This window comes from Erpetoichthys calabaricus, chromosome 9 (genome assembly GCF_900747795.2).
Source record: "Erpetoichthys calabaricus chromosome 9, fErpCal1.3, whole genome shotgun sequence".
NCBI lineage: Eukaryota > Metazoa > Chordata > Cladistia > Polypteriformes > Polypteridae > Erpetoichthys > Erpetoichthys calabaricus.
In genome coordinates this window covers 185134121-185158117 of record NC_041402.2, presented here as the reverse complement: position 1 = coordinate 185158117, position 23997 = coordinate 185134121, and the positions used below count along the sequence as shown (strand labels likewise).

Sequence of the window (23997 nt, the reverse complement as noted above, 5' to 3'; positions counted from 1 at the left end):
CAGATGGTGAAAAAGAGACCACCCAGCCTCGCCAGTCCCAAGATGGCATCATTAACTCTCACTCTGAACGCCCAGCCTCGTCGTGCCAGGCGCTGGCAGTCGGTTTCATTCTCCTCCCCTTCTTTTGTTAATGATTTTCTTGACTGTCTCCTCAAAACAAAAAGAACTTCATCAATTTCAGTTTAGGCTTTGCCTTTCACGCTGAAGACCAATCTGCCATTTTCTCTCACCCAGATGCAGTCAGTATTTATTTTTGTTTAGCACCTTTTATGACAACTGTCAGCCCCAAGTGGCACACAGATATGCCCATGCCCCTCATGCTGTGGGGTGACTTGTTCTTCCAAATACCCCTGTGATTGGGGGGTTGGGCAACTTGAGGTCTCAATGCTAGGATTTGTACCCACGATTCATCTTCATGCCACCCTGGTCTAAGGCTCAGGAGACAGAACTGCGGGCACAGGGGCATAAAACATTAAAACACAAAGATCACAAGGTGACTACAGGGACACGACTGTGACAAGTGGGCATGGCGTATGAACATCAGGCTAATGAGGAATACAAACAAATAAGCTCATTACAAAGGAGGATTTATGGAATATAAATCACAACCAGCAAATGATGACCTTAATGAATTAGTTCCATTTATAAGGCGCCTTTCTAACCTCCTCAAAGTGCTTCACACAGACAGTGGGGGGCATCCACAGGATGGTGTAACGGCAGCCATTCTTGTGCCAGTGCACTCAGCACATGTGAGCTGTTAAGTGGTGAAGGGGTGACAGAGATAGCACAGGATGATTAGGGGGTCCAGAATGGACATGGTCATGGTGGGCAATTTAGCCAGGACATGAGGGGACATCCTACATATCTGGAAAGAAGTGCAGGACCCTCGGTTTTACATCTCACGCAGTGAATATTTTTATTCTGAAATGATGGCACGACCTTCATTAGTGAACGAGGGTGGCATGCTGGGTGCCTCCATGCCCTCTGGACTCAAAGCAGCACTTGAAGCTGGCAGAGAAGAGCAAGCAAGTGCATCATGGGAGTTAAGCAGAGGTGGTCTCATGGGGACCTCATTGAGACATTCAAAACTCTGAAAGGGGAATCGCGTACTTGAGGACAAAGGCGAAGTTTGAAGAGTGAAGCACAAGGAGGTGTGGGCACCTGGAGTCGTGGAGTTGAAGGAGAAACCCTTGGCAACTTTTAGGTAGGATCTGCTAACCAAACGAGCCTGATGGCCTGAAGGGTCCGTCTCGTCTCTGTCTTCTCGTCGGCTCTCCTTGTCTCCATGAGGTCTCTTTTCAAATTTCCCATGACATGCAGGTTGGATTAATGGTGGTCTCTGGACTGGCTTGGTTTGTTGTAGTCTGGGTGGGCGAGTTGGTGCTGCAATAATTAGCATTGAGTGTGTGTGTCTGCAGCCCACCTTTTTAGAAAGGTTCGTGACCTTTAGAAGCAGCAACACTGAGTGTGTTCACACGCACTTGAACAGCTCGATTATTCACAGAAACCCGGTTTCTAAAACGCCATGTCAACCCTGTGAGCACCCAATGGGATGGACTGCCATCCTGACTGGGATGGGTGCTGGTTCCTTGCCAGGACAGGACAGTGGTGTCTGCTTCTCCCCCATGCACATGATGGCAGCATCCCACTGATGGAACTCCCATAAGATACCTGCAGGGCAGGCTGGGTATTGCAGTCCCATAGGAGAGTCCTGTCAGGGTTCTTGGGTGCCACTAGTTGGAGATCTAGGGGACCATTTTACTTTCTTTAAAGGGCTTCCAAAGGGCAAGGCAGTGGCACCAGACGTACTCCCAGGTCAGGCATAAAAGAGGTGGATGAGACATCATGGGAGGAGGAAATGAAACTTGAAATTGTGTTTTACTTTGGATGTCTGTGGAGGTATTGTGTCCAATAAAATGTCTGGCAGTTGGAGACCACTGACTGACTCTGTGAGGGTCACCTAGTGAATGAGTAGTGTGGAGCCACCCAACTGGCTTAGAGTGCCCAGCCCTTACCCACTCGCCAAATAACACTTTAATATAGCGCCTTTCTCTAGTGAACAGGGCAGGTAGACTGATGTTTCTAGAATGTGACCAGCAGCAGGTTAAGTGACTCACTTGGGACTAAATAGCAAGTCAAAGCTGGAGCTGGCCCTTTCGATTTTAGCCCATAGTCCTAGCCGCTATGTGATGAGGTGGGCCCTGTTTCTGAGGGTGCAAAAGAGCCATCTTTATGGGCTTTTCTAATCCAGACATTGCAGGTTCACGACTGGACACTGGCAAGTCCCGCAGTGCAAATGTCTGGACTGGGATGGACCGTGGTGTGATTCGACAACAAAGCACTTGGTGTAGTCGGCAGGATTTGCACTGTGAGTAAGTGGAGAGCCTTAGCAGTGCTGCACAGGAAGGCGGGGCCTGAGAGAGAAATCAGCTGATGTCATCATTAGAACATTCCGGACGAGATCAGGCCATTCAGCCCAACAAAGCTCGCCAGTCACATCCACTTATTTCTTCCTTAAAAAACATCAAGTCAAGTTTTGAAAGTCCCTAAAGTCCTACTGTCCACCACACTCCTTGGTTGCTTATTCCAAGTGTCTTATCGTTCTTTGTGTAAAGAAAAACTTCCTAATGTTTGTGCGAAATTTACCCGTCACAAGTTTCCAGCGGTGTCCCCGTGTTCTCTACTTGCAGTCCTTCCTGGGAGTCTCTGCATCCCCGACAATGGAAGTTCTTCTGTTCCTCTCAGTGTAGAGAAACATCTTCTGAGAACCATCAGTACTGCAGAAGTGGCAGGTTTAAGGCTGACCACCGCCAGTTACAACAGTGCAGATGTCTGGACTGGGATGGCATGTGGTGCGATTCGACAACAAAGCACTTGGCGTAGTCGGCAGGATATGCACTGTGAGTGTGTGGAGTGGCGTAGCGATGCTGCACAGGATGACCTCAGTAAGAGTGAGAGAGAGAGTGGGCTCAGGGGGTGTTACCAGGAAGTGCTCCGTTTGTAACTCTTACCAGCAGTTTCTTACATCCGTGAGGGCCACATAGCGAGACCTTTGTCATTTAGAGCTCCTTGGTGCTTTTATAGTGCCTTTCCTTATTAATGACAGCACTTTCTAACTGACGTTTCCCTGTTTGACTGGCGGCAGAAGAAATGACTCGCTCAGAGTCCCATTGGGACAAAGTTGTGATTCACGTCGTTAACCACCAGGCGGCGACACGTCATGTCCAGTCATAAAGCGACTCCGATGAAGGATTTTCAGATTTCTAGAAGTTGTCCAGCGCCAATGAAGCGACTCCAGCAATGCAACCCAACCCCTTAGCCACCAGGGGGCCCTCCACCCTGAACTAGACTGGCAGATTAGCCTCACCATCCTCATGGCTGATTAACCCTTCATGTGTACTCCTGGGCTGAAGTTTCTTTTTGAGGGGTCCCAGGAGAAGACTGTGGTTTGCATTCAGCTGAGGCTGTCGGGTTACTCAGGGGGAGACCCCAGAGTCCTGCTTTAGCACACCCGGCTGTCGCAGTTCGTCTCCGCTGTGCCCTTGACGTCTGCTCTGTGTTTGCTTTGAATTCAGCCTCTACTACTGCAGCTGCCAGCCCAACCTGGCACCACCAGCTGAAGCCTGGATTCCTGGTGGCATCCTGTCTTTATTTACACACACACACACACACACACAGAGACAGAGAGGCCTTGTCAATTATTAATCAAACACACTGAAGTGAAATCCAGTAATGTGGGCGACGGCTCGGCCAGTCTGAGGGAGGCACCCGCAGGAGTCGCAGCACCAGCCGGCTTTTACCAGCGCAGGCCTTTTTCTGTTTTTCTAGAGCGAGTCTTCCTGAAGGCGGCAGTTTGGACGGGCAGCGCAGCACCTGGGATGTCAGCACCTGGTGTCTTCATCTCCTGCAGGTAATCAAAAATTTTCTTTTACCCTGTCTGACCCGTGGTGCCCACCCCGTCCCAGTAGGCATTCTGGCCTAGTGGCTAATGCACAGGGAATTTAAACCCCAAGGCTGGTGTCCCAGGGCACAGCACCCATGCCCAGGGTGACCCTCAGCGAGTCGCCTAAACTGGCTCTGCTCCAGCTCTAAGGCACCTCGAGGTGGTCGGAATGTGAAAAGGCGCTATATATTTGATGTCTAAGGTCAGGGACAGCTATTGAGCTCCAGCTGTAGCGCGTATTTGCTAAAACAGAACTCCGATGTCTTGAAACTTGGATGGATTTGGGGCACAAAAATGGGCATCACTTCTGGTGTTTAATGTCACCTCTAAAGTTAAGTATAAGCTTGTTTAGTGAAGCACGTTTTGATGCAGGAAAGGCACTATATAATAAAAACGGGCCATGCTGGTTGTGATGAGCCGTCGCCACAACCTGGCAGAATGCCCTCCTTCTTGTGCGCAGTGTGTAGTTGCACAGGGCTGAAGCCAACCTCGACCACGGCGGCGGTCCACTCATAAACACACAACAAAATCAAATTCAGGGTAACAGGGTCAGTGGCCTGTCCTGGCAGCAGTGGGCACACGGCATGAAAGAGTCACAGACTGGACACCAGCCCATTGAAGTGCCCACCTGCCACATAATGGTGTAAAGTGATGCAGTGAAATACGACTCCAGGGCTGAGTTGTCGGTGTGTTAGATGATGCCACAGGGCATTGTCTAATGCTTCTGAGGTGCCAGGCAGTGGCATCTTGTAACACTTATGTGCAGCACAGTTATGTTTATTTCATCCATCCCTCCATTTTCTAGCCAGTTTATACAGTTCAGGGTGCTGGAGGTCCGTTGAATGCTCTGGCAGCGCTGGCTGTGAGGTGGCATCAGTCTACCACAGGGCACACTCATTTGCTCACTCACTCCGTCAGAAAATCTTACATTTGCAAGAATTTTGCATGAGCCGCCATCATGACCACTTAGTGGCACTGTGACACTGGCACCCAGTCTTTGTTAGACTGGCACACCAAATGACTTGTGTTAATTTGAGCCCCCGGTGGTCCGCCAAGAGCTTGTCCTGCACCTGGCAGTTTTTAGGATTCCTTTTTCTTGTTTTTCCCATCCATGGAGGTTATGTAAGAAATGACCGCCTACTGAGTGGCACCTGAATGTACAGATTCTTCCAAGCAAAAACATCAAGTCGAGTTTTCAAAGTCCCTAAAGTCTTACTGCCCACCACACTCCTTGGTCGTTTATTCCAAGTGTCTATCGTTCTCTGCGTAAAGAAAAACTTTCTAATGTTTGTGCGAAATTTCCCAGCTGTGTCCCTGTGTTTGTGATGAACTCATTTTAAAGTCACCGTCTCGATCCACTGGACTAACTCCCTTCATCACTTTAAACACTCCAGTCAGGTCTCCTCTTCATCTCCTGTAATGGCTCAGCTCTTTTAATCCATCCATCCATCCATTTTCCAACCCACTGAACCTGAACACAGGGTCACGGGGGTCTACTGGAGCCAATCCCAGTCAACACAGGGCACAAGGCAGGAACCAATCCTGGGCAGGGTGCCAACCCACTGCAGGCTCTTTTAATCTTTCCTCATAACTCATCCCCTGTAGCCCCTAAATCAGCCTTGTCGCTCTTCTCTGGACCCCCTCTAGTGCTGCTATGTCCTTTTTGTAGCCTGGAGACCCAAACTGCACACAGGACTCCAGATGAGGCCTCACCAGTGTGTTATAAATCTGAGCAGAACCTCCTGTGACTTGTACTCCACACATCAAGGCGCTATATAACCTGACAGTCTGTTAGCCTTCTTAATGGCTTCTGAACACTGTCTGGAAGTCGATAGCTTAGAGTCCACTACGACTCCTAAATCCTTCTCATAAGGTGGACTCTCGATTTTCTGACCGCCCATTGTGTATTCACACCTCACATTTTCACTTCCTATGTGTAATTCTTTACATTTACTGACATTAAATTTCATCGTCCACAAGTCTGCCTAAGCCTGTCTGCTGTCCAAGTCCTTCTGTGATGATATAACGGATTCCAAATTATCTGCTAATCCACCTCACTTGGTATCATCTGCAAACTTAACCAGCTTGTTCTTTATATTCCTCTCAAAATCATTTCTATATATTAAAAATAGCAATGGCCCCCACATTGCCCCCTGCTGGTCACCACTCAACGTCACCCAGTTCTTATGAGATTCCTCACACCATCACCCTCTGCTTCCTGTGTCTGAGCCAATTCTGCACCCATCTAAAAACATCACCCTGAACTGCCACTTCTTTTAATTTGATGCCCATCCTCTCAGGTGGCACCTTATCAATATGCTTTCTGAACGTCAAGATCAATAACCTCATCTGCTCCACTCTGATCAGATCCTTTTGTTGCCTCCTCATTGAATTCCAGGCTGTTAGTAAAACACGACCTCCCTCTTCTGACCCCATGCTGACTGTCCGGTCCTTGCCAGGTGTTGCTCAATCTTCTCCTTAATAATTCTTTCTATTAATTTTCCTGTGATGCCCGTTAAGTTTACTGTCCTCTAGTTGCTTAGATCTGCCATGTCACCCTTTTTATATAACTGGATCATATTTGTCATTTTCCAGTCCTTCTGAACCTCTCCAGTGTGCAGTGACTTCCTATAAATGTGAGTCAAGGGTTTCTATCTGAACTCGCTGGCCTCCTTAAGAACCCGAGGGTGACTATGATCAAGTCCTGGTGATTTGTTTGATTTCATCTTATTTAATCTCGGCAGCTCTTCTCTCTCTTCTACAATTTCCAAATCCCTCAGTAGCTCCTTAGTAGTCCCGTTGACCGCTGGGATTCTCTTGTCAGCTGTCACTTTTGAGAGGGGCACAGCAGTCCGGTTAGCTGTCTGCCAGGCCTGGCCGTCTCTTGCTATGACTCAAGCGCATTGCCAAAGCGTTGGTGCCATTTTATTAACATTTAGCTTCGCCCTCTGCATCACACTTGAGGGGTTTCAGTGTTTCAAAGTGGGGGTCCTGTCACCTGGTCTGTTGCCAGGCTGTCCTCCATCAAGCTAAAAGCTCCCTCAGCCCCCTAAGCTCATCCTGGGGTGGGCACTGGAGCTCTCGTCCTTCTCCTGCCCTGCGTCTTCTCTTTGCTCACTTGTGATGTTGTCTCATTGCAGGTCTCCCCTTCAGCCAGCTCCTCGTAAAGTGACAGAGGCCACCCTTGATTGATGTCACACGTGTCGCCAACTACCCATCAGTTTGTGAAGGATGGCTGGAGTGAGCAACAGCAACTGTACCGTAGGAGATGCCAGCCACAGTGGGCGAGCCATGAGAGTAGAGGGCAGGCCGGAGAGCAACAGACGGCGCATTCAGCTGGCATTTGCAGAAGAGATCAGTCTGCCTTCTGTTTTGGTTCCTGGTCCAGCACAACAGACCGGTGTGGAGTACCACCAGGACATCCCCCCGGACAACTGTGGTGTCACCAACCCAGGGTTCACTGCAGAGCCCCCTCCTTACTCGCCACCGGACCCAAAGATGTGCAGTCTGCTGTACCCACCATTTCCACCGCCTTACCCTGACCACGTCCCTCTTGTATGCCAGCCAGGGCCCACAGACCAGCTGTTTTATCAGCAGCAGCTGTCACCGTCGGCGGTCTACCCCTACACAATCGTAAGAGCCCACCGCCGTTCAAACCTTTTGTTCTTTTGTTTGTTTTATTTTCACCAAAAAGTAGGAAATCTGCTCTGCATGCAGTAAAACTGAAAGCCTTAAAGAATTTAGCATGAGCCTCCATCTTGAGCGCATACTGGCATTGTGCCACTGGCACCCAGTGTGGGTTAGACTGGCAAGCCAATTAGTTGGCAATAATAATTCCAGCCCCCCCGGGATGAGTCTTGTGTTAGTTTGACCCCCATTTTGGGTGATGGCAGTCAGCTGTTGGTCCTCAGCACTTGTCTGCCAGCTCTTGCTATCTGGGCATGGAAGTCAGTATTGGCACCAAAATATGTAGTCTATTAGGATGAGTTCAGGCTTGGCATGTTTAATCCAATGTGGCAGCTACCAGTAGTCAGAGCCAGAACGTGCCCTCTAACACTGGCACTGGTCCCACAGTGCAGTGGCTGGTGGCGTCTGCTGCCAACAATAAACATCTAACCCACCAGCTGTGGCATTGCATTTGGAGGCCCATTAAAGACAGGACCTCAAAGTTAGGACTGGCTGGCAGAACCGCTCTTGCATTAACTTGCCCTCCATTGAAGCTGGTTGGAAGTCAGCATTGGCTCACTGGAGTTTGCGATGTAAAAAGTGCCAGGCTCTTTTTGGAAAAGCTCATCTCACCCAGTTTTCGAGAGTAAGGCTTAAGTCACCAGCACTAGACTTGACATGGTGGCAGGGGAAGGTGCCAACACTGAAATGCCATAGTCAGCTTGTTTGACCCATTCTGCTAGATGCCAGTATTCACTTCCAGAGCTGGCCCACCAGCTGCCATTTAGTTCAGCTATTTCAGTCCAATGAGACTGTTGGTGGCACTTAATGCCAACAAAGATATGTATGGCCAACTAGAACTAGTTATGGATCAACAGGTCCAGTCCAGTGTGCTCAGGTGCCAGTCCTCAGTGATAGACTTGACCATTGGGTGTAGCCTTTGACCAATGCCGCACAACACCATCCAACATGGCTGCTGTTGGTGCCCAGTACTGCCGAGCTGCTCAGGTTTGCCATTGGGTTAGCTTGTTTGATTTAGCCTGGTAGATGCCAGTCCTCAGTGCCAGACCTGGCCCAGCAGGAGTCAGTTTGGCACTCCTTTAAATGGTGGTGCTTAACACTGACAAAGAAATACTGTATGTGATCAGCTAGTGATAGCCTTGGATCAGCTTGTCCAGTCTGGTGTGGCATGATGCCAATCTTCAGTGCTGCACTTGCCCATTGGCAGTAACCTTTGCCCAGTGTCTGCTCATCTAGACTGATATTCTATTAGATGGCTATTAATGGTGCCCAGTACTGACCCTAAGGTACCAGGCCAGTCAGGGTGACATGAAGGCCAATTTATTTACATGAATATGGCAGGTGCCAGTCATCACTGCTACACGTGGCTCATTAGAAGGCACCTGACTTTGCCTTTTTCGGTCTCATGTCACTTCTGCCAGGGCTGAATGCCATTAAAGAATTGAGCTTAGGATCAGCTTGCCTAGCCCAGTGTAGTGGAATGCCAGTTGGCAGTGCCAGACCTGCCTATTGGAGATAATCTTAGATCAGTGTTGCCCAATTAAGACTGACCTCGCCTTGGTTAGCATCATCCAAAATGGCACCTTGAGTAAATGTTGGCACAGAAACACCCGGGCAGCCAGAACTACTGCTGGGTGAGCTAACAGCGGATTCTTAAAGTATTGAGACCCCCTCGCTATCTGCACACTTTACTGTGTTGTACATTTCATATGTTTATCATTTTTGTCCACCAGTCTACACTCAATAACCCGTAATGACAAAGAAGGTTAGTAAGTTTATCAAGGATTCAAAACAGAAATCTCTCGTTTCTAGAATAGTCCGACCCTAAATTCAGTTCTTTCCAGAAGCCCCTTCTTGTTAAGTCTCCACAAACCTGGCACTCCTGGATTTGGGCAGTTCATCCCATTCTTCCTGGCAGTTCTTCTCAAGCTCCGTTAGACTGGACAGGAAGTGTCTGTGACGGCCATCTTCATGGTCCCTCCTCACATGTTCTGTGGGTTTTGTATCTGGGCTTTCTCTGGGCCACTCGAGGACATTCAGGCACCTGTCCCACTTCAGGCCCTCTGGTTCTGCTTCTCCAGCCCCACAAGGTGTCTTCAGTGCTGGTCCTGGACCACTAAGAATGGCCTGTGCTCAATTACACCTGGTGGTCACCAACAATAGCTCTTCTTAGATTGGTGATGACCAATCCAACATGGCTGCTAGTTGTCCCCGATGTCACCAGTCAGATAGATGGCCAGCCGTCTGGTTGCTCACTGCTGTTTTTTTTTTTTCTTTTGTGTGTTTCAGTACATGAACAACTTCCCAGTCCGGTCTGAAGAAAGACGAATACCCAAAGACTACATGGTGGAGTCCGTCTTGGTCATGATCTTCTGCTGCATGATGACCGGCGCCGTTGCTGTCGTCTACGCCCATGAAGTAAGACATTCTGGGACTCTTGTTAGTGGGGCCACCTGAAGACGTGACCAGACTAGCTGTGAACTCCAGCTGGCCGGCCCACTGTCTCTGTAGTCCACTTTGGGTCTTCTGCACTTACTCTCATCCACATCTCATCTGTGACTGATTGGGGGCTTCAGGTTGGCTAGTTGTGGCAGGGTGGGCCCTCAGGCATCCCCCACTACATTTGTTCCAACCTTACACCTGATGTTGCTGGGGTAGACCCCACTGCACCGTGAGCCTACAATTATTTGGTTATGGCCCCCTAAATTCGCTGGTTTCCTTTTTTCTGAAAGGGCTGCTCTGTTTGGACCTAAAGGGTTCCATCAGAGGTGACCAGCTGGCTGGACAAATGGCTAGTGTCAGCATCTTATTGCTGGGCACATTGCTAGTGTCAGCATCTTGTTGCTGGACAAGTGGCTAGTCTCACCATCTTGTTTCTCAACATTTGGCTAGTGTCACCATCTTGTTGTTGGACAAGCGGCTAGTGTCACCATCTTGTTGTTGGACAAGTGGCTAGTCTCACCATCTTGTTTCTCAACATTTGGCTAGTGTCACCATCTTGTTGTTGGACAAGCGGCTGGTGTCACCATCTTGTTTCTCGACACATGGCTGGTGTCACCATCTTGTTTCTCAACATTTGGCTAGTGTCACCATCTTGTTGTTGGACAAGCAGCTGGTGTCACCATCTTGTTTCTCGACACATGGCTGGTGTCACCATCTTGTTGCTCCTAGAGCCTCATTTGATCCCAGGCTCAGGTTGCCTCCAGTCTGTAGTTTGGTGTTCTCAACATGTAAGTTCAACTGCTTGGCCACCAGATGACTGAAGAGGGGTCAATGTGAAAAGTAGTCTACAGTGTCTCCTTCAGGGCAAGTCCCCAAATAGCACCCTGCACTTCTAGTTTAGATTCTGCAGCGTCCTTTAATGCATGGAGTCTCAGTAACAAATGGAAGGAGGCCTGCATGCAGGTTGTCCTCAAAAAGACCACATGGTGTCATCTGCTGTTGTCCTGTGTGCTGAAAGTGAACCCTTAGGTCGTAGTCGATAGCTCTGGACAGCCACTTAAAATTATGGGACACACCCCGAGACCTCACCCCCCCTCCCCTCGGCCCGCTGCGTGTCTCTCGGATTCGCACAAATAAATCTCTCCTGCAAGTGAACTCTGATACTTAGCGTGATGAGAGAAGTCGCAAAATTAACTGGAATGTTCAAGAAAATAATAGAAAAAAAAAACCCCAATCTAAATCCGTGAAGTCGTTCTCTCGTGAAAAGCGGACAGACAGACGTTGGATTTTATATATTTAGAAATATCAAAGCAGCGTTCCACAGAACTGGAGTTACTGGATTTCATGTGTTTTTATCGTCAGCACCATTACTCGCACTACGGTCGTTACGCAGCGCGCGTTAGCTGTTCTCGTCGCCTGACTATCGGCGGTGCAGAAGAACAAGCAGCACGTCACAGACAGTGCAATATCAATATATGCGCCGCACTGTCTAATATTATACAGTTTACCTTAGAGGCACTGCATACAACTTTGAGTTTTAAACATTGATTTTGTTACATTTTTTATTTTATTTTAAAGTAGGGGGCTTTGCTTGTTACCCCCCCGGCCTGTGCTACATGCCAACCACTTTGCGTCTCTGCCACTCGCGTATGTGGATTTCTCTTTCACCAAACAACAAATCTTGTAATTCTCGTGGATACGCCTCCTCATTCACTACTTTTCCCTGATGGCAACACGAATTAGACGATCTACAAGTCTCCGACTTAAAGTTTAAATCCAAACAATATATTCGATCTCTTTTCGCTTTTCCGTTATTTCACCGAGTAATAATTTCCGTTTGTTTGCACTAGTGTGATCTTCACTCTCGGTTTTTTAAGACTTTCATATTTTAGTACTTCCATTATCTCTAACCTGCTCTGCATGTGTACCACGCCAACGTTTTTGAATTCTTTACAATGTTCTACTTTGTCGTCTACTCTTTGTCTTTTATTTCCGGCCCCAGGCCTGGTTCAGTCTCTTGGCACAAAGTCTCGTCTCATGGGACGTGACACAAAGCCTTGTCCCAGTCGCAGGTCATGGGTCCTCCAGTTGGATAACAAACTGAAAGAACAGTGGAGAAGAAAACATTGGGTCCTTCGGAAGTGTCCGGGTACAAGCCCTGACCTGAATGAACATCTCTGGGAGGAGCTGGAAGTTGGCATTGGGAGAGAAGGCGGCCATCAAACCTGAGAGAACTGAAGAAGAGCAAATCAAACGAGCAGTCGAGGAGTGGAGAACTGTCACTGAAAGCAACTGCTTGGTGTCTCCAAAGGCTGAGGTACCACATGTTACGTTAAGAGCATCAAGATTTTTATCCAATATTAAAAAAAAATGTCAAGCGTTGTGTCCATCTGTCACATGATTACTTGTGAAACATGGGCTAGAACTTTGGTCTTGGAAGCTGATGAGTTGATACATACTGTTGGAGCAAAAAAAGGTGACTACTGGCCACCTGTGCAAACCTATCAGGATTCATATCTCTTCTTCAGAAACAGAGCGAGAAGATGACATGGCAGAAAAAAAACAGAGCAGCACCATCTGCTGAGCATGAAGCAAATTACAGAAGCCAATTATGTAATAGGAACATAAGGATCTCGGGTAGACCATTCAGTCCATCAAGCCCGTTTGTTTAGATGCTAGCTCAGTTTACCCAGATCCTTCTTAAAGATTCTCAAAGTTTCTTCTTCAACTCCATGTCTCTGTAGTTTGTTCCAGGGTCCCACAGCTCTCTGCGTAAAGTGCGTCTCAGCTTCAGTCCTAAATGTTCTTCCTCTTAAGTTCCACCTAAGTCCTCAGGCAGGGGAGTCACACTTTAGCTGAAAGGAAGAAGAAAAAGAAGAAGGAGGAGGAGGTCAGTTCCATCACCTGCTAAGCGTCAAGCACATGCGGCACGGCCACCTGCTGGTACTACTGGAGCTGGAACCTTAATCTTGGGAGGACCAGAGGTCCACGTTTTTAGTTTAAAATAATATGTTTAGTTGTAACTGACCAGCAGAGAGTTCGGTTCTGTTAAATGTGACATCACGAATCTTGGAAACTTCTGTCAGGTCCAGCTTCGTTCCGAGAAATCGCAGAAGTGAAATATGTGCGACCACACCTGCATGTGCTGCTGACAGAAGAACAAATTGTGAGCGTCTGGCCATTTTATAAGCGCACACTAACGTGACAAAAACGTCCTGAGAACGTTCAGATGGGTGTTTTGAGGGACGCTGGTTACACTCACTAAGGGGGCTGGCGAGTGGCGCCATGTTGCGTGTTGATTAGCACATGGAAGTATGAAAGTCACCGGCCTTTACACATGTGACGTTAAGGACCCCATAAACATGTCACATTTTGTTTATATAGAATTCACACACAGAACCACTGACACATGGACTAAGTGACCAAGTAGAGTGGTGGACAGGAGGACTTTAGGGACCTTCAGAACTCAACTTGATGTTAATTTTGGAGGAACGAAGTGAGCAGGACTGGCGAGTTTTGTTGGGCTGAGTGGCCTCTTCTCGTCCAGATTGTCCTCATGATCTTTTTTATATTACTGTTCTTTAAAGATGTAACGTCCCATACTGTTTCACGTATCCAGTGTCCTCAGATTGATTTCAGTGTCCACATCCTATAGTAGGCAGAATTTTTAGGCTGATTGGCAAATCCAAACTGGTGCCCATGTATGAGTGAGCCCTGTGGTGGGCTGGTGTCCTGTCCTGCACCTGATGTTGCCATCATAGGCTAAAGCCCCTGTGACACTGAACTGGATTAAGCAGGTCTGGTGGGCTCATGATGTTAAGGTACGCCTGCCCGGCTTTTTCACAGGTTCTCCTCCCGCGTCCCACAGCTTTGCAAGTTTGCTTCATCATTGACTGGCCCATTATGGCCGACTGCCGCCCCATCCACAGTTTGCTTTCCTCCTTGCACTTAGAACTGCTTGGGTTGGCTAAGGCCCCCTGTGATCCTCCGCTACATTAAGTATGTTTGACAATGCATGGATGGACGGATTTTTATTTTGTTTTTATTTGCAGACTCGGACAGCCATCAACAGAGGGGACCTGGTGCAAGCAGAACAGGCATCTTTAAAGGCCCGCTCTCTCGTGGTATTCAGTCTTCTCTTTGGGGTCTTCGTCTCAGCTGGCTGGATTGTATACGTGCTAATTGCACTCTATGCTCTGTAGAGGGGCTGGCGTGGACTGTGGCATCGCTGGGGTTCTTTCTGGTGCCAGTAAGCCAAAAAAAAAAAAAAAGACATCAGGAATGGAAGGCATCAGCAGCACTAGAGAGGGGCGGCAGAAGGCAAACCTTCAGAAAATGATTTTGCCCCCTGAGACATTTGACTTGTCAGGACTGTCGGGACATTCACTTTTTTGTCACTTTATCGTGTGTCACTGTTCTATTACAATTAGTGCTCAGTGATTTGTTACAAGTGTCTAAAAATCGCATTCACATTTGGTTCTCCAAAATACGAGTGAAAATGGAAAAAGATTTTAGCTATTGGCCATTGAGGGTCTACCAGCAGCAAAGAGTGCAAGTAACAAACCCAAGAAGGTCTGACTACAAGACACACAAGTGATCGTTGGTGCAGTAGGGGGACACTTCAGGCCCGTTTTAACGGTTACAAATGACCTACGGCCAGGATGCCCACAAACAACAACAACTGCAGGAGTATCAGTGAGTCAGTGTGCCGACTCCGGCCAGCAGGAAAGGAAACAAGAATGGCAATGCTGCCACCTGGTGGCAGAGACACACAGTTACAGATTCAAGCCCAATACTGATGGACTGTGCCTCCTGGTGGGTGGCACTGCCACAATCTCTGTGTCTGGGTGGGTTTTACTCTCAAATCCACATATTGCACACTTGCATGAGTAAGTTTATTGGGGAGTCCACATAGGTGGGTGGGAGTGATGGCTAAGTCAGGCAACCCCCCCGGATGACACAAAAAAAAAACACCCCTCAGTTTGACAAAGTGAATTTTCAGATTGTTATGAAGAATTCTATGTTCCGGCTACTGTGTCAACTACAATAAGTCCTTGCTATCTGCATTATTGTAAAAGTGTAACTCACTTTGCTGCGGGGTGGCGATGGACATCAGGGGGTTGTGTTCTTAGCCATCTTCCGATAGGCCTGTCAGACATGAGCAACACCCGATTGACCAGTAATGGGCCTGTGATGTCCAGGGCTGCAGGCCTGCTACACTAAATGGTTTGATGTGCGTCTCCCTGACCCCGAGAGGCGTGGATAAGACATTGAACCCAATTTGACCAGGACCAGGGCTTGCAAAGGTTCCCCATAAACAAGGAATTCCCAGTAAGCTGGCACTGATGAAGACCCTGCCCTTTGTACACCCCGCCCTTCACGACTACCGATTGGATGGTTCAGTGAGGTCATCAGATCGGCCCTGCTGTGGTCGCTTATGGTGTCTGAGAACTCCTGCTGCAGACATTCGCCAAACTCAGTCCTGGGGACCCACTGTGGCTGCAGGTTTTTGTTCCAGCCAATTTTCTTTTTAAAAATATTTTCATCTTGATTTTCATTCTACTTTTCCAGGTGTTCTAATTGTTTAATTAATCCTTTATTTATTAATTAGTGGGTCTGACGATAAGGTAGTTGCAGTCTTTCATGATTCAGTGTTGTTTGCCTGGCTGTCTGCTCTGCTCGTTTTTAATTATCATTATTACGATACAACGAAGGTAGCAAACTGCATAAATGAACGACTAAATAGAATGAAATTAACAAGAGAGAGTTCAGCGTTTCAATCAAGAGCAAAAACAGAAGTATTTCTAAATGTTTTATAAATGTAAAACTCTGCTCTGCTTTTCTGAATGCAGAATAAGAGGAAAAATAGCAGCTAATTAAACGAGATCACTGTTATCAGTTATTTGGTCACAGTGGGCCCCCCAAGACCGACTCAAGAACCCCTGGTTTAGAAGACGAGTGTCTGTGGCTACAGAGGGTCTTTACCGAGAGTAGAGGGCCAGTGCATCTGCAGGACAGCCAGCATGACCCTAATGACGCAGGCTTGTGCCCCCAGGTGACAGTTAATTATTTTCAGGCACACCATTGTGTGATGGGGAACCAAATGTTTTGAAAAGAAAAGACAGAGTTGTGATTTCAGTTTTTCTATTTTGTTCACACTAATAAAGATGCAATTTTTTTTACTTGCCCTAGAAATACAGTAATAAAAAAAATAGTTTTTCATTAGAAGGTTTCTCTCGTTTGCTTTCAAAATAAATGTTGTTCAATCTCTCTTGTCTGGTTATGTCTTTATTCCTACTGTTCAGAAGTAATGATCACAGAAAAGACACTAGTGTCCATGCGAATGGCCGCTCGCCCTTTTATCGTTTAGAAATCAGTTCATTTGCAGCTTCAGCAAGTGGAGACGGTGGGGGGGCAAACACTCGACAGGTGCGCTGTGACGATGAGAGTTCGTGGAGGTTAAAATCCAACAGAAAACAATGGCTGGAAGCCGTCTTTTAAAATCAGCCCAGTGCCTTTCTACTGGTGACTCCCCTGCTTCTCCCGCCCAGGGGAGCCACCCTACCTGCAGCTGACCTCCTCTCTGCCTTCTCCTGCTGGTCCGTTCGCCTCACCGATCCCTGGCTCCGGTGGGCTTCACCAGACCTTGACATGGGAAATGAACCAAGGCGTGAGCGCCCTGGTCGTTGGGGAAGCCCAAGTCCCAACTCCCGCTGCCTTCGCTGGCCTAATGCGGCGAGCCATCCTCCTTCTCCTTCCGGTCAACCCCGCTCCTCAAAATGCTCAGCGGGAGCGACCACAATCGACTGCTCCTCGGGTGCTGGCCAAACACCCAGACTCACTGCTCGCTCGTTCACTCACTCTTGCACCGGCTTTCTGATTGCTGCCGCCTTCTTCTCCTGCAACCTCCATTTCTTTCTTTTCTTCTCTCTTTCCCCAGCTAGCCGCCTCATGCTTCTTTTTATTATGGGGACGTGGATCACATGTGGCAATTAGCAGCTCCAGGGAACAATTACGGATGCGGACGACTCCTCACCTGTGCACTTGAGGATCGCCCGCATCACAAATTCCCTGAGAACCGATCTGCCACACTACCACACCCCCATCCTAAGCTGAGAAGGCTGCGATTATTTATTGAAAGAGTGGCCTTCTTGACATGAGCTGTGGACCCGCTACACCACATGCACCAGTGGGCTCAATGCCTGGGTTGTGGCAAAGTCACTAGCTAATCATCGGGCAGCAGCGTGTTCTGTTGTAGACAACTTCAGACTCAAGGCTGCTTCAAAGTAGGTCAGGTCAGATTTATATTTCCTTGTACTTCCTTCATTCATTCTAACCAAGTGTCGTACCTCAGAACTGTGCGGGGACACTGCCCTGTCCTCTCTCTGTCAGAGCTTCAGCACAGTCAAGTAAACACATCTGTAAGTTATATCCACACACACTAAAACCTCCTGTCTAACATTGTGGAGGTCCTTCTTGTGCCACCTCAACAGCTCTGACACACGGAGGCAAGGACTCCACAAAATCTCTGAAGGTGTCCTGTGGTATCTGGAACCATGATGGCAGCAGCAGATCCTGTAAGTCCCATAATTTGCAAGGTGTGGCATCCATGGATGCAACTTGTTTTTTCAGTACTACCACAGATGCTTGATTGGATTAAGACCTGAGAAATTTGGAGGCCAAGTCAAAACTGTGAACTTTTTGTGATGTTCCTCAAACCATTTCTGCAATTATTGCAGTGGGGCAGAGTGCATTATGCTGCTGCAAGAGACCACTGCCATCAGGGAACACTATTGGCATGAAGGGGTGTATATATGGTCTGCAACAGTCTTTAGGTAGATGCTACATGTTAAAATAACCTCTTCATGAATGCCAAGGACCCATAGTTTCCCAGAAGAACTTTGCCCAGAGCACTGCACTGTCTTCATTGGGTCACTATCTTCCCATAGTGCATCTGCAGCCATCTCCCGTCCAGGTGAACAACATACACACGTCACCATCCACATGATCTAAAACAAAACGTAACAAAAAAAAAACAAAAAAACCACCATCTCTACAGTGAAATACTGCTGGGGGCAGCCATATGCTGATGACTCTCAGCCCCACAGCATGAAATGGGTGTTTGGATAAACAGAAGGGAAAATAGAATCAAATACTGCAAAAGAACCCGTTTGGAGTCTGCTTCAAAAGCGAGTCTTAAGTAAAACACAAAGCTAAAGGAACCCTGAAGCGGCTCACGGATAAAAGCCGAATATCCTACAACAGCCCAAAGCAATCATACTGAGGATCTGTGGCGTCGTATTTCTGGCCCTACCAATGTGTGGAGATGCAATACTTACACAGAAATTGTATTTCCTCTTTATCTTAACATTTTTTCTGGTTTCAGAGTTGGAAGATAAAAAGGAAACAAGACACTTTTGACATAATTTTTGTATTCCCCCCACAGAACAAAGTCACAATAACAATACAAATTGAACTTCAATGCTTTGATATTAAAATAATCGCAGGAAACAACCAACCAGCCTAGGATTTGTTATGCAGTAATGTCACAGAATTGATCAAACGTCTTATCTAATACACTTCAAGGCACCGTATAAGCAATATAGACAACCAAACACTCCAGTTGAGAAGGATTTGATTCGATTGTTTTGGCAGAAAGCGCACGGAGACTTTGTTTTTTTTTTCCAGTGCTACCATAATGGGCGGTAAAAGAAGAGACGGGACCAGAAAGTGAATGTTTGTTTGAACTGACCACTTGTGAATAGCACAATGTACAAACAAATTTAATCAAACCTGCATATAACAAAAACTGCACAAAAAATTCCATTAAAGGTTATCTTTGATCTTTATTGATAATTATCCATTTGCTATGCAGTCAATATGCAGGTACAGGCAATAAATACACTCTTAACATGAAAGAGCTCAGTGAATCAAAGAAAACCAACGAAAAACGGAGAAAACAAAATGCACACAGAAGCAGTCATTGTAACGCAAGTGTAAAAGAATCGTTTTCCTTAATGCATCCTTCAAGTTTCAAATGTTATGTGTATTTAAGAGAAACATGAAAATAGTTGGGTTCTAACAACAGGCCCCATAGCACAGCGTCTCCTTTTCTCAACAAAACTGACCTTTGTGGTTTTTCTTCAAATAGATGCCAATATGAAATAGCTAAATATCTGGGGTTGGACTCGATGTCAAAGAAACAGGTCACACTTTCAGGAAACTCGCTAAATAGATTTTAATGACAAGCATGCTAGTTTTCATGAAGATATTTTTATAACTTGATGCCACCTTTTCTGTATTGCCACTCACTCTGTAGTAAAACACTGCTTTATATCAAACACACTTACGACACAGTATATTTCATAAAAGAAATTTGTGACTTCTAATGTTCTAGTTTTAAATGTAATAGGACATCTTAAAGAACACATAAAAAGCTGAACAAAAGTGTACAGTGCGGAGAGGGACGATCCTGTGCGATTCATCAGACATATATGGCTTTATTTGAAATCCAGGCCTTTAAAACTTCTAAATATTTCCTTTCAAAACTCACAGCACTCCCATACGCACATCAGTCTCAATTACAACTCCATACAGTTGCCACTCAAAGGCTTGGCAGATCCTTCTTCAAGTTTTTAAACAATCTTTTCTTATAGAGAAATAAATTTGTGTTATGTATGCAAACCCTGACGTGCTAAACTGTTGCGTACATGAAGATAAGAGTGTGTCTAAGACCACAACAGTGCGATTCAGGGACACAGCTTAGCGAAGGTTCCCTAAACATGTTCTGTGTGTGTTCAGGTTAACTGCTGGCTTCTTATCACCTTTTTGTGAGTTAAGTGTTGGGTGTCTTATGGTGGACTGGTGGCTGCCTTGCGTTTAAAGCTGCTGGGCAGGCTCTTGATCTCTAAAAACCTGACATGGAAAAAATGAACCCTGAAAACAGATGGAATCAACATGCATAACATCATTATTTTATATCGTATAACCAAAAATATTTTAATCTGAATATGTTAAATAAATCTCATTTTTGCAAAGTGTGCCTGTTGATGCCCCTCAGTTTCTTACTACATTTGTGCCCTTTTGTTCAGTTAACATATACGTCTAGTAGTAATTCTCTGGAGTGATGTACTTCATTTTAGTGCACTCCGCAAAGTGTGGGTTTTGCTTTGTACAAAACGAGTTCGATAAAAGCCTTCCACACCATAATGTCTATTAGCTATTGGTAAAGACTGGCACACATTTAGCCTATTCATGTCTGAAAAGCACACATCACAGTGTTTTGAAGGAAAATAAAGTAAAAATTAGATTCTTCAAAAATATTGCAATCTTTCATCACTATCCTTTGTTCTTGTCAGCATCTTTTAAGAGTCCTCTTTGTTCTCTGGCATTTAATCTCAAAACAATTGGGCCTCTAACTTGGTGCCAACTGTAGACTCTAAGAAGTGGGTGGCAGCCACTCAAGCCATACTCAGACAAAGTGTTTTTCCCAAAGAGTCACAATTTAGAGGTCTACGTTATTTAACATGTAAAAAGAATGTGGTGGCAGCTGTGTATTTACAATACTTTTTCATGTTATTTTGAACGGTGGGTGAGGCAGTACTGCAGTTACTAGAAATCCAAACGCATTACACAACATCTACAAAAATCTCTGTAGTGGGAAGTCAACAGGCTGATTTGTGAAAACGGTGGTATTTAAACATCGGATCCGTGTACCAATGATGGTTGTTAATCTTTAATATTGGCAGACAAAACAGCAATGATTTTGCTGGACCTTTTTGATGTTTTGCTCCTAATACTCATTAACTGGGCGCAGCTGGTAAAATGTTTCATCTCATACATTTATATTTTCTAAATTGTATTAAATTTGTACGCGCAATCAAAGTCCCTTAGACACCATGGTGGAAGAACCCACAAACTATCTTGGCATGAAACAGAAACCTAAATCAAATTAATAACAACAATAAATGTACAAGGGACAAAAATGTCAGCATCAACCAGATTCACATCATAACAATTCAATTAAACCAAAAATTTAACCTTAAAAACGTATTAATGTATTACATTTTGGACAAAGAACGGTAGTACATAAACAAATGCTTGTCCCTTATTTAAACCACAAGTTTTGTTTTTCTTGTTCACCGTTATTTGCAATGGACTCAGTGTACACAATTTCCCATGCCAGGTTCCTTTCCATTGCAGTCTTTAAGTCAAAAATAAACCCATTACAAATTGTGCAATATAGAGAACTGAGAAGAAAGTTTGAATTTTGCAATAAATGACAGATTGAACAATATGTTCATCACAAATGTGTAAAAAGTTTTGGAAAGCAGTAAATATTTAAATTGAAATAAACTGAATCATTGAAATAATTTAGAATATAGTCAGCTGCAAGCAATGCAAAAACAAGAACAGAAGAACATTTCAAAATACTATAAAAGGGTGTTGGTTTGAAAGTAGAAACATGTAAAATTAAAAATTAAAATTACCAGACACTGGTATAAACAAATACTGACCAAATTATTATTATTCACAGCATCTTTATCAGGGTAAACTGGATCACTGCAATAAACTAATTTTAGAAAATCCTCTTTTTGAAAAATCTATATGTAATACACAAGAGTCATTTCTATCCTTCAGGAACATCTTATTACACAATGGCTCACACCTGACCAGCTTTTTTTTTCCCCCACATACCATTATAATTCGGAGTATTTTGTAACGAAAGTGGGATGTCAATGTCAGGTGAGGAAAAACAAAACAAAAAAAAAATACTTAAATAAACCATAAAAGGCCCAAAGTCTCACATTACACTTCAAATTTTGGAATAACGGAGTATAAATGTTTTTACACCTTTCTTCTTTTTTAGGTCTACTTAACTTCCCAAAAAGGTGATTATCAAAATCACGTATTTCTTTTTTAAACTGCCAACTCTCAGAACATTAAGTAAGCATTCATCGGTTTAAGATTGTTTTCCTAAAATATTCTAAAACGAGGTGATACATATTCAATGTTTCCACTTCATGCCTTAAAAATGGTGCTGGGAAAAGCCACCAAGCTTCCTAGGGAATTGCAGATTACAGTCATTAGGACAGACAAATGTAGATTTTTGCCCCTTGCCTCTCAAATTCCAGCCAGACACTTCAAATGTAACTTACAGAATTTTAAATTTTATATAATGCAAAAGTGTGTGGGTACAGACCCTTGCTGATTCTCTAATACACAGATCTGTGAAAAGGCCCATCTATTACTATTTGCATTCATGTTAAAAACAAAAAAAATGAAAAGACAGAGAGAGGAGTGCAAGAGTGAAGCTGCTGGTTTGAGGAGGTCCATGCCCATATAGTGTTGGAATGGATTTTAGAACTGAAAAGCTATTTTTACCCTACATTTCATGACCATTCTTAATTGTATTGGTCCAAAAGTGTTGGCTTCTTCAATTCTTCTTTTCCTTTAGCTGAGCAGCTCCAGATAGGTGACGGGGACTTTTCCTTTCTGGTTTCCTCTCTCCCCAATCAGCCAGTCAGGATCCATGCCAGGTACAGTATACACTGTGATTAGCTAGGATACAAATCAGGAAATATCCATCAACAACAGTCATTTTAAACATTCATTCCTCTCTTCAAGAATACAACTTGGGAGAGATAGAAAGGAATGTCACTAATTATACAAATCCAGAACAAAGAAGCCAAAAATACTTATAAAGTAACAACCTGATAAAAATATTACGTTACTATTAGCAATTCAAATAAAAAAAAATAAAATCAGTACTACTGAGAAAAGACCACTTCATTACACTGAACATAGCTGAAAAAAAAAACAAAGTTTCATTAACTACTAGTATTATTATTATCTTCCTCCCACAGTCCAAAGACATGCAGGTTAGGTGGATTGGCGATTCTAAATTGTCCCTAGTGTGTGCTTGGTGTGTGTGTGTGTGTGTGTGTGTGTGTCCTGCGGTGAGTTGGCGCCCTGCCCGGGATTGGTTCCTGCCATGCACCCTGTGTTGGCTGTGATTGGCTCCAGCAGACCCCCGTGACCCTTTGTTCTGTTTCAGCGGGTTGGAAACTGGATGGCTGGATGGATTATTATTATTATTATCTACTACTATTCCCTTCCATTTTCTGAACCTGTTTTTCCATTACATGCCTATGAAGAACCAGATTCTATGCCACACCACTGAAGAGCAAAATGATGCGTGCACACACACACACACACACACACACACCCATTATACCAACCAATTAACATGGAAATTAACCTAGAACACATGTGAAGCTGAACATAACAGGTAACTCGAATACCCTGATAAAGCCTATGCAGACATGGGGAGGGTGTGCAGACTCCACAATTACAGTGACGAGGCCAAGAGACCCTACCACAACCTTCCTACTTTATTTGAAAGTGTGCAGCTCTACAGAACATCATCCTCCATTGCTGATGTCTAACAAGGTTACAAGGTTTATAGGCTTATTTGGTCTTTGTTGTCAGAGTACAGTAAAATTCTTACTTGCATGTGTGTTAAGTGACAATTTTCACTCTCCAATGCCATGATTAAAGAGTTTAGTTATCGAAAATTATTAATAGTATAAAAATAGAAGAAAATCTGTTCCTGAATTGAGTATGCTATGTACAGCTTTAGAAATACTGCACATTACATTAGCCCCCACATTCAATGCAATAGAAGGATTGAAATTAATAATTTCCTACAAGTCTCAATAGTGTCCAAAAGATGGCATCATCTAACAAAATATTTTAATAAGGAATAGATGAAACATTCAGAAAAAACATTTTTAACTGGAGGTTTGACATTTCTGCATTATATCTTACAGATTTGTGAAGTGAGTTTACATTTGAAATACCTTCAGGCCTTTCTTATTCAAAAATGCTAGTTGTACTTCACTTCACAAGGGCCACACAACCAA

General features: G+C 45.1%; 2 protein-coding genes across 3 annotated transcripts in view; one reads left to right on the top strand and one right to left on the bottom strand.

Annotated features, from left to right (window-relative positions):
* Positions 1–3737: 3737 nt before the first annotated feature.
* Positions 3738–14338, top strand: LOC114656962 (proline rich transmembrane protein 1B). The gene is made up of 4 exons (XM_028808627.2): positions 3738–3910; positions 7084–7576; positions 9920–10048; positions 14125–14338. Exons 2-4 carry the CDS (start codon positions 7175–7177, stop codon positions 14272–14274), a joined length of 681 nt encoding a protein of 226 aa, XP_028664460.2. The 5' UTR covers positions 3738–3910; positions 7084–7174; the 3' UTR covers positions 14275–14338.
* A 4560-nt stretch (positions 14339–18898) lies between these two features.
* LOC114656961 (endophilin-B2-like) overlaps positions 18899–23997 on the bottom strand; it is an 82206-nt gene continuing 77107 nt past the window's right edge. For both annotated transcript variants that reach the window (XM_051932178.1, XM_028808626.2), the window contains one exon: positions 18899–22633. In XM_051932178.1, coding sequence (XP_051788138.1) covers positions 22526–22633 — 108 coding nt within the window. In that variant the 3' untranslated portion in view covers positions 18899–22525. The remainder of the gene's footprint in view (positions 22634–23997) is intronic.